Source organism: Petaurus breviceps, unplaced genomic scaffold, assembly GCF_028583685.1.
Source record: "Petaurus breviceps papuanus isolate PSGF00001 unplaced genomic scaffold, PetGlider_PUasm1.0 90775, whole genome shotgun sequence".
Taxonomy (NCBI): domain Eukaryota; kingdom Metazoa; phylum Chordata; class Mammalia; order Diprotodontia; family Petauridae; genus Petaurus; species Petaurus breviceps.
The window spans coordinates 2,384,015-2,400,592 of NW_027187342.1; the positions used below are offsets into that span (position 1 = coordinate 2,384,015).

The 16,578-nt window shown below is 39.7% G+C and overlaps 1 protein-coding gene across 2 annotated transcripts in view; it reads left to right on the forward strand.

The window, feature by feature from the left end:
* Positions 1–433: 433 nt before the first annotated feature.
* ANTXR1 (ANTXR cell adhesion molecule 1) overlaps positions 434–16,578 on the forward strand; it is a 328,385-nt gene continuing 312,240 nt past the window's right edge. Inside the window, exon 1 of one of the 2 annotated variants that reach the window (XM_069068888.1) lies at positions 434–1,025. In XM_069068888.1, the coding sequence (XP_068924989.1) occupies positions 874–1,025 (152 nt within the window). In that variant the 5' untranslated portion in view covers positions 434–873. The remainder of the gene's footprint in view (positions 1,026–16,578) is intronic. The other variant, XM_069068889.1, reaches the window with a different exon arrangement.

A 16,578-nucleotide genomic window follows, 5' to 3' on the forward strand; every position in this document is an offset into this window, starting at 1 on the left:
CTCAGTTATCTATGCCAAGAAAACCCCAAATGGGATCATGAAGAGGGGTTCTCTTATAAAAATATGTCTTGCCCAAAATTATGGAAGTAGTAAATAGCAAAGCCAGGATTATCATTGAATCCTTAGGACCTAAAACAGTGCTTTGCACTCAAACCCTCAATATTTTTTTTCCTTTTGTGTTTGATTAGAATTGAAGCCCAGATTTTCCAACTCTTAATTCTCCCTGTGAGTACCCAAGAACCATGGGATCACCTCTGTGATCCTAGAATTGTGTGTGCCACCTCCCACAACTTGCACATTACTGATCAGGATGCAGCAAGAATTTTCTCTTCAGAAAGCATGATGATCCCCAATAGACCCAATTCTGGTGGAAGACAAAGCCTGCTTTATCCATTCTTTAACACTAGATGGCAGGCGCTGTCTTTTTTTCAACTGGAAAAATAAAGTTAAATTAAAAGGGTGGAGGGAGAAAGAGGGAGAAATAAAGAAAGAATTCTCCTTTCCAAGAACAATTTTTAAAACCCACCCCATTTATTTTCAATCTGAGACAAAGAATTGTCAGGAGTTAGAGTCTCCAATAGCAAAACTCAGAGACCTTTTAACTTTCTGAGTTCTTAACCATCCAAAGTCATGAGAAGTCCCTTTAAAAAAAAAGTGAAATACAGTATTGTGAATCTTGAAATCTGAAACCGAGAAACAGAATTGCAGGGGAAAGAAGGAGGAAAACCTTGAACTCTTCCAGACAATTGCTTCCAGGGGAGTTTCAGAAAGAAAAAAGAAGCAGCAAAAAGCAGAGGGGAACTTTGAATGGCTTATTTGTGAGAAGATTCCAGGAACTTTCTGAAGACAATTCTTTCCCCTTTTCTGGATATAATGGCTATTGTGGAGCAAAGAGCCCTTAGGATTGGCTTCAAGTGTCTCTCTTTAGCTACCTTTGTGCTTATTTGTGCTGGACAAGGTGGAAATAGGGAGAATGGGGGTCCTGCCTGCTATGGAGGATTTGACCTATACTTCATTTTAGACAAGTAAGTGGCTTTGGTTGTTTTGATTGCAGAAGAATTGTCATTTGACCCATTTTCAGGGTACAGGCTAAGAGCCCCCTGTACTCTGGAAAACACTCCAACTTTCCCTTTATTTTTTGGACAGTTGGAAATGAGTCCAAAAGTTTGGGACCTGAAAGAGTCTCAAGCATGGACTGAGTTCTGATGGGTACCTTAGCATCTTTTGCAATAGCAGGCTAAATGTGGCTGCTGCTAGTTCCAGGGGAATTGCCCAGACCTTCTGTTGTGAGCCTTTGTTAGGACTTGTCCAGTTCTGGGTCTGCTCTTCAGCTTCAACTACTGACTTAGAGTCTGCAAAGGGGAAAACTCTCTGATTTCTAAGCATCCTTCTCTCCCAGTTGCTGATCCTCATTCCCTCAGAAAGGATGACTCTCTCCAGTAACTGAGGGGTTTGCAAGGGCCACCTTTAAACACTGCTCTGCTGGAAGGATTTGTTGTACTCTCTCTCTCTGTTCCATGCACATGCTCAGGGTGAGACGCTTGTTGATAATGACAACTCTGCTATTTCAAGAAGTGTAAATATTGTTAGTCTCTCAGCTGTGCTGCTCACTACCTGAGCAATTGTGGAAAAATTACTGCCTCTCCTTCAGCCTCAGTTTCCTCATCTATAAAATGAACAAATTGTACTAAAGGAGCATTAAATTTTCCTCCAGGTCTACATTCTGTAAAATAAAGATATTCTAAAGGGCTGAATTGATTTTTCCTATCAGTTATGATTTATTTCTTTTAGAGATGAAAAAGAATTTTTGAAATCTTTTCATGCAACCCCCCCTTATTCTCCTAAGAGATAGTGAAACATAAAGAATTTTGAAGGGGAAGAGGAAAGAAGGAATTATGGAAACAAACACTTATTAAAGTACTACTACGTACCATGTACTTTATAAATATCTCATTTGTTGGAAAAGGGACGGGAACAAGGACTTATTAAATACCTACTATGTGCCAAGCATTGTGCTTACAAATATCTTATTTGACCTTCACAACAGTTTTGGGAGATGGGTGCTATAATTATCATCGTCATTTTACAGTTGAGAAAACTAAGGCTGATAGAATTTAAGCAACAGCTAATAAGTATTTGAGGTCCCATATGAACTCAGGTTTTCTTGATTCCTGGCCCAGTGCTTTATTCACAGCACCACCTAGCTGTCACCTAGTCAGATGCTCTAAGATCTGAGGTAGCTGGAAGCAGAATCACCAGTTAAAGGAGTTAGAGGACAGACTAAACCTCAGAGATGATCTAGCTCCATCCCCTCATTTGAAAATGAGGAAACTGAGGCAGAGAGAAGGTTCCTTGCTCAAACTCACACTCTACTACTAGCGAGTAGCAGAGCTGAGCTTCACATATAGCCCCTGGCTTCATGTCCAGAGCTCCTCAATAATAATGCTATCTTTGTCTCCAGTAATAAAATGCACACTTAGTGGAGAGAAGGTAGAGAAGATAATGGAGTCATGCATATGTTTGCTTTTTAGCTAACATGAGGCCATAGTTGGGGCAGGGGGTCCCATGGGGAAGTCTTGATTTCATGACTAATATGAACATTGTGGGATTTAACTCCAACAAAGCAGAAAGTCCAAAGAATTAAACATTTCCCAAACTTGAACCCATGGCAAAGCCTCAGTTGCTTCAATATAGTGCTGGAACATATACTAACAACAGTGGAGAAAAAAGGGCTCTTATTCACAAGGAAACCTAAACTCATTGGACGATCTGTCCATTTGCTAATATCAGGAAGGTCACTTGCCATTGCCATGGTAGTGAAATGAATTTTACAGGCTGGAAAGTATTTGGGAGCTTGGAAAGAATTTTTTGAAAGAGCCCTGAAAAAAATAAGCTGGCCAACTGTACTTCAAATGTGCTTTTCAATGGCCCTGGATATATATAGATATATGTATATGCATATGTATTGTGCACATATGTGCATTCATTCATACATACATACATGTGTGTTTTGGGTTAGGGTGTGTGGTTTTTTCTTTCTTCCATAAAAACTGTTTTGAACTTTGGATTGTCCAACTGAAAAGTGAGAGCTCTCTCTCTCTCTGGAAGATTTATGAGAGGCTAAATCCTGAAAACATGCTCTTCTACTGAGAAATGGAATTTCTTTTGTTCCTTCCAGCCACAGAGAGCACCAGCTTGCAAATTCCATTGGCTATACCTCAAAGCCCTTCCCTGGGTTCTTGTCCTTCACAAAACCTATCTGGGGCACAGGGCTGTTCCTTTCTTTGTGTCCTAAATTCTGGAGTTTCCATTCCAGAGGGAGATGCTCTGTTCACATTTGACTTATATTGACATTTAACAGGATAAGTGATCCAGGGAGACACATTAAGTCCTAAACTCAGAAAGCAAGAATAAAAGAAACATGGTATGGAAAAAAAAAAGAATGCCAGATTAGGAGTCAGAAAGACCTGAGTTCAAATGTCAGCTTTGCTTCTCACAACCTCTCCCCTCTTTGCTTCAATTTCTACCCCTATAGAATATATTTCAATATATATATGAATTATTAAATATCAATGACAGCTAGCATTTCTATAGTACTTTAAATTTTACCAAGCACTCCACATGTTATCTTATTTAATCCTCACAATAACCCTGTAAGATAAGTGCTATTATTTTACTCATATTTTATAGTTGAGGACACTGAGACTCAAAGAATCAGAAGTGACTTGCTCAGGATTGCACAATCTGGGGTGGAATTTGAACTCAGATCTTCCTATCTCCAAATCTAGCACTCTATCTAGCAAGTCACCCCCTAGTAGATAGATGAATGTTGACATGGCACTTGATCAAGGAAGATACCCAAAGTATGTTATTTCTAGAATTCTAAGACTGGGGAAGGTGGGGAATTAGATTCTGCACAAACATGTGAAGTTACCAGAACTTGATTTGTTTCCTCCTGCCTCCAAAGAGGGGGCACTTTTTATGGCATATAAAACATGCCCAGAACTGAAACTTAGGATTTGACAATGTAGGTCTGGAAAGGCACCTAAAAGAGTATCTAGTCAAGAGATGATAAACTTACAACCACAAAATTCCTGAGGGTGGACTAAAGCAGATTAAAATGTAATTGAGGAATATTTAATAAAACAAATATAACAAAGAAAATATTAATTTATGGTTTCCTAAGTCAATATGAAGCCTGCAGAGATCTGCTTCTACTTGAATTTGACACCACTGATCTAGTCCAACACCTTCTCTCCATTTTACAGATGACATAACTGAGGCTGAGAAAGGTTACATTGCTTACCCAAAGTGACATGAGTAATAAGGAAGAGAACCAGGCCTTGGATTTGTCCCAGCTCCAAATGCTTCGCTCTTCTGATTACACACACTGTTTCAACTAGATTTGGCTTAGCCCATCTTTTGCGTGTGGCTCCTTCTTGCCCGTCTGGGTATTAGCTCTGTTTATAAATTTTATGGGCTTTGGCTAGAGGATGAGTTAGGTCAAAGAGCCAAGAGATACAGAATAGTACAGTGGAAGGTTTGCTGACTTTGTTATCAGAGACCTGGGTTCAGATCCCAATTCTGATGCTTACTATCCAGGTGACTGTGGGCAAGTCATGGCAAATCTCTCTCAGCCTTGGTTTCCTTATCCATAAAATGGAGACAAGAATATTTTCACTGCTTGTATAGCATGGTTTTTTGCTAGGGAAGTGTTCCATAGATCTTAAAACACTTTTTTTAAGTCCAAACCTATGCTTTCATTGTTATGTGATACTTCCAGTTAGGAAAATCCCTCCATTAGTACAGACAGATAAGCAACTCCTACAGAGTTGCATGGGCATTGTAAACTTCAGTGACTTACCCACAGTCACACAGGTAGCATCAGAATGAGAATTGGAGCTCAGGTCTTCCAAGATTAACCTTATGTCTCATACTGCATTAAATATGACTTTTTATTAAGTGGCTATAGAAAGTCTAGGAATGGCTTCACCAGCCTATCTCTTCTGTCTTGGATGGATTCTTAAGAAATTATTAGGGGTGGAGAGGTAGTGCAGTGAATAGAGCACAGGCCCTGGAGTTAGGAGGATCTAAGTTCAAATCTGGCCTCAGACACTTAACACAAAGCTAGCTGTGTGACCTTGGGCAAGTCACTTAACCCCAATTGCCCTACCTTCCCCACTCCAAAAAAAAAAAGCAAAAAAAAAAGAAATGATTTCTTGGTGGGGGGTTGCTACTGTTATGCACCCAACAAGATGGCTGTAGGAATTCCCATTATTCATTGCCTCAGGGCTTCCCAAAGTCATGTGTTGCTTCTTCTAGCTAGCAGGAATAATACCTCCAAATTGAGACCAACTTCAATTGCAATCAAATATCCTTTCACCCACCCATTCTACTACCTTCCTTCCTGGGACTGAGTTTTCTCATCATTTTGACAAGAGGAAAGCTTCAGTTCATTTTAATTCTCAAGAAAGATGCCACTTTGTCTTGGTGGGAACCCTGTACATATACATTTAGTGGAACATCATGTTTGTTCAACTGGGAGCAAAGATTCCTTAATGATAACCTAGAAGACCACAGTAACACAATAGGGCATTATTAGTAGCTCCAAAGACTAGACTGATAGATTGGCCTGCACAGTGCTTTAGTGATGGAATTTCATGTTCATTTAAACACACTTTTCTGGTTATGGTCAAAAGAAAGCATAGTGCTGGGAATTCAATCAGGCTTTCCCTCCTTCCCCTTATGAAATTTGGAATGCCACTAACCAGAGGAAAAACTTCCTAACACTTAGAGCTGCTCCAAAGAGCAATGGGTTATCCTGGGAGGTAGTGAGTCCCTCATCAACAGAGGTCCACAAATGAAGACTGGATGACCAGGGGGTAGCCTAGAGAGAATCCCTGTTCAGGCCCAGGTTGGCCTAGATGACCACTGAGATCTTTTTCAACTCTAAAATCAGTGATCATACTATGATCCTGAAACCAAATTATACATATGAATCTAACCTCCCTTCAATCACAGCTGAAGGTTTATCTCCCTCCTAACCTATTCTCCAGCCTACCAACAAAATCCCTGGTCCATCTTTCCTCTTTGGCAGACCTTTATAATTATATTTCTTTCTATCTCACATTGACCCAACTTGTCAAAGATTTCAATTTTTTTAGAGAATGGAACGTGTTTATTGTATTCTAATATTTATCTTCAACTACAAAGTGCCTATCCCTATATATTTTAAACCCTTCATGCACTACCACATACCTTTATCAGACACACACACATATACACATGCACACATACACACACACACACAATCATTTTTGATTGATATGGGTCATCAGTAATCACCCAAAGGTTTGTTCAGGAGAGTCAATAACAAGAATTCATTACTAGATGTTATAAAGGCTTTTATTTAACATATATTTGTGTGACAGCTACCTCCCCTACCCAACAAGAAGGTTACTCAATGCACCCTCCCCAGCCACTCTGTCTTTCACTCTCTTCAGCCCAGTTTCTTCCTTCTCTTCTCTTATGATACCTCCCTCACTTTCATCTGCAATAATCTCTTAATTTCCTCTTGAACAATGTCTTTGTTCCCTTTAATCCAGTCAAACAATCCTGCTTTTTGGCTTCATTTAGACTGATAGTATAATGTCAGAGCCAGAAAATAATCTAGTCTAAACCCTTCACTTTATAGATGGGGAAACTAATGTTGAGACAAGAAAATCACTTGCTTAAGGTCACGCAAATAATAGATGGCAGAACTGGGATTTGAACAAAGGTCTGCTGACTCCAAATTCAGGGCTCTTTCCTGCCCACCAACATGAGCAGCCTCCATGATAGTAGTGAACAGCTTAGATGGGCGTGTTTCTCTTACTATTGTAATGCCTATATTTGCTTGGAATATTGTCTTGTCTGCTGAAATACCTCAATTCATCAAGCATTTGTTGAGTGCCTGCTGTGTGTAGGGCACTATATTCAGTCAGGTGATATGAGGACAAAAAAAAAAGATGAGGAATTTGAAGGGAATCAATGGAATTCCATTAAGGAGTTTATGATCTGTTAGGGGTTGGAGTATAGGGTGCAAACATATAAACACATAACTGTGAGAAAAGGCTGAATGTGAGAAATGCAAAGGAAGGAATCAGATAAAGTATCATCAGAAATAAGAGAAGAGAGAGGTGGCTTTTCCTTGGGAAATGGAGGAATCACCATAATGGCTGACATTCATTTAGTGCTTGAAGATTTAAGACACACAAAGTCTTCAAAGAGAAGGTAGCACCTGAATTTTGTCTTGAATGAAGGACTCCTTCCATAGCCACCTAATCAGTGGTTTTATTTCCAGTCTATCCTCCACATTTCAAAATCATGTTCCTAAGGAATGTCCTTCCCTTGTTCAAAATCCTACAGTGGCTCCCTATCACCTACCAGATAAAATATGGTAGTTAAGGCCCTCCATAACATGGTACTCACCAATCATTCCAACCTCATTTTATACTATTCCCTTTCATAGATTCTATGTTCTATTAACACTGGACTATTAGGTGTTCCCTGAACTGTCATCTCCAACTTCTGTTCATTTAAACAGCCCATTCTTCATGCCAGGAAGGTGTTCCCTCTTCATCAGAGAAGCCTGGTCTTCTTTCAAAGCTCTGTCCAGGGGCCACTTCTTTCATGAAGCCTTCCCTGATCAATTACACTTAGTTGTTAGTGTTTTCTCCCTTTACTATTTTCCTTTTGTTATACTTACATCTATCTATCTGTCTGTCTATGTGTATACATATGTTCGGGTGTATACAGATAGGTACATACATATACTTGTACATATGTGTATAGCTATATCTACACATCTCTATCTATGTTGTATCTTCCCATTAGAAAATAAGTTCCTTGAGAACAGGAGCTGTTTGGGTTTTGTCTGTATATTCTTAGCACCTACCATAATGCTTTGTTTATAATAAATGTTCGTTGAATTGGATTGTTTTTCAATAGACGATGATGGAGTAGAGGTGAGGGGGAGGAGATCTATTTTAGACAAAGACAAAAAAGACAGAATAAAAATAGGTAGAATTTTCTAGTTCATCTAGAACATAGAATAATAGGTGAATAGTATGGAATTGCATTTATTAAACATTATGTGCTAAGGAATTTGCTAAGTGCTGAAGTTAGAAATAGGAGAACAAAACAGTCCATACTGTCAAAGAATTCACATTCTCACTGGGGTATAGAATGTAGAGAGGAGAGTTCAGCTGCAGGATGGATGGAAAGGTCTGGTGCTTCCTAGGGTTTAGCTCCAGGGCCCCTACACTGGCAATGCATGGTGGTTTTTATAGCCCAATGTCAGGGCAGATGGTAGGGCCTGGTGATCCTCCATCTTTCCGGAAAGATTGTACTTGATTTCCTTCTCATCTAAGGGATATGAGTAGCCATGTTAGTCCAGCAGCTAAGGTGCAGACCCATGAATATTGGGAAGATCCTGGTGGGTTCTGTGCAAGCAGAGGTTTGGTGAGGGCCAGTGGGGTAAGGAACAACGTGATAGAAGCCTTAATTAAGGAGGAAGTTGGGGCAAAATTGTGATTGTCAGTGTAAGGATAAGTAATATATCCTTTGAAAAGCCACCAAAGATTTTTGAGTGACCTGTGTTATTGAGAATCAATGGACAGCAGTAGACATAGTAGAGTGAAGAGAGGAGAAGACCCCAGGAAGGCAGATCTACTAAGACATAGCTTCCAATTAGTTCCTAGTTAGGCCTGGTTAGGAGGTTATTGTAGGAGTCTCTGAAGATGAAAGTCCTTAACAATGAGAATTAGGAAAAAGAGGGTGTGGGGACTCAGTTGAGAGAAATTTTGAGGATAGATTCATGAGGATTTGTCAAATGATTTTATGTGGGAGATGAAGGAGAGAAGAGTCATAAAGACTCTGAGGTTTTGGACCTGGTGAAGTGTAGGATAGTGATACCATCAACAGAAATGGGGAAGCAGGTATATGGGGCAGAAGCAGAGATATTTTGTTCGGTTTTGGACATGTGCAATTTGATGTGCTCCTGGATACAATGGGGGCTCCCAGGATACAAGAAGGAGGTTCAGCAGGAAGTTGAAAATGCAGAGGAGCTCTGGGAGATACTGGGGTCCAGAGTCATCTGTGTAGAGGCAACCATTGAAGACCTCAATATGAATGAGATCACCAAGTAGAAAGAAAAAGACACCTCAGTTCAGAGGCTTGGAGGATAACCAGTTGTAGGAGGAAGATAGGAGCCAAGAAATAGAAAAGAAACAATCAAGTAAGTAGAAGAGAAATTTGTATAGTGTCACTGAGGCCAAGGAAGGAGACAAGAGGAGGGATTGATTCTGTGTCATTCTGCAGAGGACTTAAGAGGAGAAGGACTGAAAAGAGGCCATTGGCTTTAAGATAAGAGAATAAAGAGGTTACTTTTACAAGGAGCTGAGGAATGAGCAGATGGTGGCAAGAGTGGAGGCAAGGTGAATAGATCACCCTGAAACTTTGGCAGTAAAAGGAAAGAATAATTAAAATGATTTTTTAATTTAATTTAATCATTTTTTTAAATGATAATTTCAGAATGGTAGCAGGGTCACCTTGAGTCACAATGTATTGAATGAGGGTTTCTGACTATATGAAGAAGAAATTGACATAGGTAGTGTGTGTGTGTGTGTGTGTGTGTGTGTGTGTGTATAGAGATGAAGACAGAATGGATGGAGTTGCAAATCTTAACTAATTATACTACTCTGGATTTTAACTTTTGGAACTGGTTTTCATTGAAAACTGTTGGTGGCACAGTGGAGAGAGAGAGCACTGCCTCTGGAATCAGGAGGACCCGAATTCAAATCTAGTCTCAGGTACTTACTAGTTGTGTGACCCTGGTTCCCATTTAACACTGCTTACCTCAGTTTTTTTATCTGTTAAATGAACTGGAGAAGGAAATGACAAACCACTCCTGTATCTTTGCCAAGAAAGTCCCCAGTGGGTTCACAGGAGCATAACTGAAATGACTCAACTTAGTCAACTCATTCATTTGTCATTCAGCGCACAATATTGAACCAGGTGTTATGGGTAATGGAGACGAAGTGAAAGACATGGTTTCTCTCCCTTCCAGGGGCTTATAATCTAGTTAATGGGGAAAAGCAAATAAGCAAAAGAAAAAAAAAATTTTGAGAATAGGAGCAAAATAAAAATAATATAGTACTGAATTTATAGAGGAACTGAGGAACACAAAACAAGGGGAATGGTTGTCATGGCAAGGGCAAAACTAATTGGGAAAGCTCCTTGAGCTAGGTGTCAAAGGAAATCATATAGATTAACAAGGAGAGGGGAGGGAATTCAAAGAACAGAGAAGTGAGAGCAAGCACAAGTGTGACCATGAAAGAAAAGCTGAACAAACTTGGTTTGGTTAGGTGAACAAGGACCAGTCAAGGAACACTCTCTTTCTAAGTCTAATTAGAAGATGATACTGCTGGTGAGGGTCAATACTTCTGAAACCATATGCAACAAAGAAGGCATTTTATCCTTCCCACACAGTGTACATATACTTTGCTTGTTGTCATGCAGTAGGTGTTTAATAAATGCTTATTGACTGAGTCGAATCAGAGTTAAGATTATCGTTTGGTTTGGAGATAAATCATGTACAAATCTCAGGGACTTCAGGCAGATTTATGTCAGTCGAGGCAAGACTGATAATAGAATCCAAAGTCACTGATGATCGTCCCCCTTTTCACCTGCATGAGTCAACGCACCTGATCTGCTTCCTTCTCTTGATTCACTCCGAGGAGCTTTTTCTCAGTTTCTGCATCCTCCTCCCAAATCCTCAGATGGGCTGCTCAGCTGGTCCTTTCCTGGCCTTCATGCAAGAATTCTCAATATAAAGCTTTCCTAAATCAGGGTCTCACCCAAAAGAAGTTTTTATTGCCTCTCACTGTACTTTCTTTGGTAGGATTATAGGATTTTAGATTTGGAAGTAACCTCAGAGGCCATGTAGTTCAGCTTCTTCACTTTATAGAGGAGGGAACTCAAGCCCAGAGAATTTAAGTGATTTGCACAGTCACATTATAAGGGATAGGGCTGGGACTCAAATCCAAGTTTTCAGACCCAAAATCCAGTGATTCTTTCACTTCCCCATACTGCCCTCCATAGACAACTCCTTGCTTTTTTCCTGGATGTCTATGTTGGGAAGTTGTTTATCACCTTTCCTTTGGGTAAGAGGCCGTGATTGTCTCTTACTCTCATCTCCCTTGCTCATTCCATCCCAGTTGTCCTAACCCTGCTAGGGTTTTCTCCTCTTAAAGGACCAGATACTTTTAGAAGATTATGGGATTTAGAGGTAAAAGATACCTGAGGGATCATCATCATTTTTTTTATAGTTGAGGAAGCAGAGAACTGGAGAAGTAAAATAATTTGCCAAAAACAAATTGTTATTAAGGGGGCAAAGTCAGGATTCAAACCAAATTTAGGTCCCTCAGTTGCTACCCAGTGCTCATTCCAGGATGCCACATATTCCTCTCTTTCTTATCTGTTTATCTTATTCATTCCAGTAAAAGGAGTTTGAAGTTCTTTGGAAAGGCAGCTAGGTATTTGTCTCAGTTTCCTCATCCATAAAATGAATTGTAAAAGGAAATGATCAACCAATTCAAACCACGCTGCCAAGAAAACCCCAAATGGGGTCACAAAGAGTCAGACCCAACTGAAAAATGACTGAACAACAACGACAGGTTCTTTGAAGGCAGACACTGTCCCTTCTGCTTCTCCTGTAGCCCATGTATTTCAGAAGAGCAGAATGATGAAAGAAAATGAGTTTAAGACCTAAATCAGGAGGCCTGGGTTTGAATCCCAGCTCTGATGCTTATAAACTGTGACCAAAGGGTCTAATCCTTTAAGGTCTCTAAGGCCTCACCTACAAAACAGGAATGAAAATTGTTCTGTTTATATCAACAGGATGTTATAAATGAGATAAAAGACATGAAACATCCTTGTAAATTAAACCACAAAGTATTGCTCCTAATAATATTCCCAATTCTATAGTGCTTTAAGTTTGCAAAATATCATTATCCCCATTTTAGAGATCAGATGCATAGAAGTTAAGTGACTTGCCCATGGTCACTCAGATAGGAAGTCATATCAGGGCTGAGATTTGAACCCAAGTCCATAGACTTAGGTCCAGGCTTGTTCACTATACCTCCCTACCTCTGTTATTGGGCATACATTAAATCCTTCATAAATGCTTGTTAAATGCTAAAGTCATTAAAGACGGTCAGAATTTGGGACATATTTCTGTACAATTTCTGCAAAATGAAAAAACCCCATCAGTTTGGCTAAAGTGATGTAATCTAATTACTTTTTCAGCACACACATGGCAGGTCTGAGAAATATGCCAGGGAATATGCCAAGTGCCCTTTATGTCTTTTGCTTCAGGGAAGCCAATTAGCAAGAGGTTATTTTGAACACTCACCTGGCAACAGTCTGGGGCTCCTTTACACATTGAAAACAGACACACATTTTTTGTCATATCCAGGATCAAATCTCATTTATATTTATAGGAAACATACCCAAATCAGCTAAGGATGCCAAGCTTTTCTCCTGCATTGGAGCAGCTTCTTGAGCCCTTGGAATAATTACAGGTTATCTCAAGACAGTTACTTCCTTTAGCATTTCGGAAGTATATTCTCAGCCGTCTTACAGGGGTAGTAAAATGCAGGCTATTTCTTGGCTGACACAAACAAACAAGCCATCCACAGTCTGGCTCTGACGTACCTTTTCTAGTCTTATTACATATTACTTTCCTTCACATACTCCACGTCCCAGCCAAATCAGTCTCCTTGCTGTTGTCTGAACAGGGCGTTCCATCCCCCATCTCTATGTCTTCATACGGGCAGCTAGCTCTGGTTGGAATGGTCTCCCTCCTCACCTCTGCCTCAGATATCCCCCCACACCACCCCAGAGACAGAGTTTCTGGGTAATTAATAATCAATTTGTTAATTAGGCCAGCTGACAATCAATAAATTGATGATTGGTGGTTTCTCCCAGTAACCAAAGATACTCGTGGAGAGCCTGAAAACTTTAAATAATCTTTGAAAGGGAATTCCCTTGACAAGTGAAAATCAACCCTGATTGGTGGTCGTTTAATGAGTTGGTCTAAAAGACTTGAGTTCCTCCTGCTGAGAATGTGGCTTGATCATGAGATTCAGTCACCTCCAACAATCTAGACAAGGGGCTCCATCTCCCTCCAGACCACTCTGGTTGGTTTTGTCCTTCATGAGCTGGGTCACCCTAAACTCTAAAGGAGGGGTATAAGGTCAGAGGCTTCTTTCCCTGGGGTAAGAACTCTCCCAGAATGGATTCTGCTTATACTCTAAATAGAATTTAGGGCTCCTAGTTGGTTGGGGTCCCACCCAAGATTGAAGAGATTGTTCCTTGAAGACTAGAGATGTTCTCCTCAATCAGTCGTGTCCTCCAGAGACAGGAGCTGAACCTTAATGAGAAAATTGAGGAGAAAAACCTGGATCCCAAATTAATAATTAACTAATACTCCCAATTTATTACTATAATAGTAAAATAATCATCTCTCATTACATATATATGTGTGTATACACACACACACACACATACATTCCTACATACTTATAGTCTCCATCATCCTAAGGGAAGAAAACCAGCCCTCAGTAGAACCTACCATTCCCTCAAGCTATTATCCTATAATCTCTCCTCCTTTCACTGACAAAGGAGCCTCTCTCTTGGTTTCCACCAGATTCCCATTATTGACTGTCCCCTTCTCCAGCATGATCTTTTCTAACTGGATTTCTGAACTACTGAATTGTACTCTTGATTCTCCGCCTACTTGTCCAGCTACTCCTCAGTCTCCTGTGTAGGGTCACTATTTGTTAGATAACCCCCAGCCATTTGGTGGCCCTATTCGGGGCCCTCTTCCCTTCTCTCCTTATCCCTCTTTTTCAGTGACTGTCAGCTTCCCTGAGGACTCAATTAAGATGCCTATGCAGATGACTGCTTGCTCTAAGTATCTAACCCAAGTGAGTCCCCAGAGCTCCAGTGTGGAAAGAATATCTAGAAGAAGGGGGTGGTAAATAAAAGAGACAAGATGGAAACAATGAGAGTGGGAAGCTTTTTCTAGGAGTCCTTCATCAGTGAAAGTAAGGAGCCATTATAGACTATAGCTTGAGGAGATGGTAGATTCTAATGAGGGTTTTTGTCTTTTGTTTTTAGTAAGAGAAATGGCTATATATGTAGGCAGCAGGATAAGATCCAGTAGATAGAAATTAAAGATTAGAGAGGGTTGGGGATGATTGTGGGAATCTATGGAGACAAAAATGGATTAGATTAAGGAAGTAGGTGGAGTTAGCCTTGGTGAGGAGAAGGGCTACCCTTTCATTCAACATCGGAGTAAAAGAGAAGCTCTCACAGCCCCCCCCCCAATTCACTAGTGTACCCATCTTTCCCAATGACTCCAACATTTGTCATTTTTTGTCATCTTTGCCAATTTGCTGGGTGCTAGGCAAAACTTTAGGTTTGTCTTACTACTTTTTTGTGATTTTGAATATTCTTTCATACAATTAACAGTTTGCATTTCTTCTTTTGAAACTGTCCATATCCTTTGACCATTTGTCTATAAAAGAATGACTTTTGGTCCTATATATTTCTGTTTTCTAGAGACCTTGTATACCAAATCTTTATCTGAGAAATTTAATACAAAGCTGTTTCCCCACCCCCTCCCCCCACCTTTGACTGATTTCCTATATGAAAAGCACTTTCTTTGCATAGTGCCTGGTACATAGTAGGTGCTTAATAACTGCTTGGTTTCTTCCTTCCTTGATATCTTTAATAATCTGATAGGTGTGAAAAGGAATGAGTTCTCAGTGTGCATTTCTCGAATTATTAGCAATTTGGAGCATTTTGCATATGACTGATAAAATAGCTTGGTTGTCTTCCTTTGGGAATTGTCTGTTCATATTCTTTGGTCACTATCTATCTGGGAATAGATATCATTCTTACATATTTGAATAATCAACCATGACTATATCTTGAATATTAGACATTTTTCAGAGAATCTTGCTGTAAAGCTTCCCATTCCTCCCAGTTAACTATTTCTTTCTTATTTAATAGCATTGATTGATTATTCAAAAACATTTCAATTTTATGCAATAAAATCATCTGTTTTGTCTTCTTTTATCTTCTCTTTTTCTTGTCTGGTCACAACTCCTTTCCTATCCATAGTTATAAAAAGAATTTTCTCCTTTGCTCATCTAATTTATGATTTGATCTGTTTGGAGCTTGTTTAATAAACAGTGGGACATGATTAAAAGTTTTGGAACGGGATAATGACATTGTCAAAATTGAAAAGATTAGTCTCCCTTGCATTTGCAATAAAGCAGTAATATCATAAACTCATGGGATTTGTAGCTGAAAGGACCATTTAAGGTCCAAGGGATGAGGAAATTGAGGCCCGGGAAACTGAAGTGAATTGCTTAAGGCCACATTAAGCAGTAATTTGCAAATAATAAAAACCGAATTAGAACTCAGATCTTCTGCATTCGAATTCAGTCTCTTCCCCCCTCCCTCCTCACTAAAACACACTGAAACCTTCTAAAGCACTAGTAACTATAGTATCAGCATTTAAAACTCCCAGGCATCTGAGACATGCTGGAGTTGAAACAAAATGGTGAGATTTGTCTTTGGTGCCTCTGCTTCTCCTTTTTAAACTCTTTCTCGCCCTTTTCACTATGTATTAAGAAGGAAAGATCTGATAAAAGTCATTCACAACAGCTGGAATGAGTTTACTAGCAACAGTTAAGTGGCATAGTGGATAGAGCACTGGGCCTGGAGTTAGGAAGATCTGAGTTCAAATGCTGCTTCAGACCCAAAGGTACAGAGTAGGTGCTTAACAAATACTTATTCTCAATCCTCTTTTATCCAGAGGAGTAAATCACGAATAATGAAATTTCAGGTCTTGGTGGAGGAAGTAGTTTTGACTAAAGGAAGCCTTCAAAACCTTTTAAATTATCTCCAGTGACGCCCCTGAACCTGAACATCAGAGTTGTGATTCCTGGATTGTGTATTCATATCTGGGCTAGATTATGGTTTTGGTTTAAGGCAGGGATGTCATACATTCCTGAGTGTATCCAAAACAAGTTAAAAGATAACTAGGAAATATTTTGTAAAATATACGAGGAGATAGCTAGGTGGTACAGTGAATAGAGCACTGGTTCTGGAGTCAGGAGGACCTGAGTTCAAATACAACCTCAGACACTTGACACTTACCAGTGGTGTGACCTTGGGCAAGTCACTTAACCCCAATTGCCTTGCCTTTCCCCCTTCAAAATACATTGTGTATGTATATGAAACTACAATAAAACATAAGTAACATTACATTTTAAAACCAAGTCAATTTGCAATCTGCAGGGATCCTTAGGTAGTACCCCTCACCCTTTTCTATTTGAATTTAACACCACTGGCTTAGGATACACCAAGCAACACCTTTCAGTCTCAGTTTTCTCAGAAGTAAAATGAAGAGTCATAATTACCACCTAGACTGCTTCCTTCACCCTCCACTAATGCATGGCC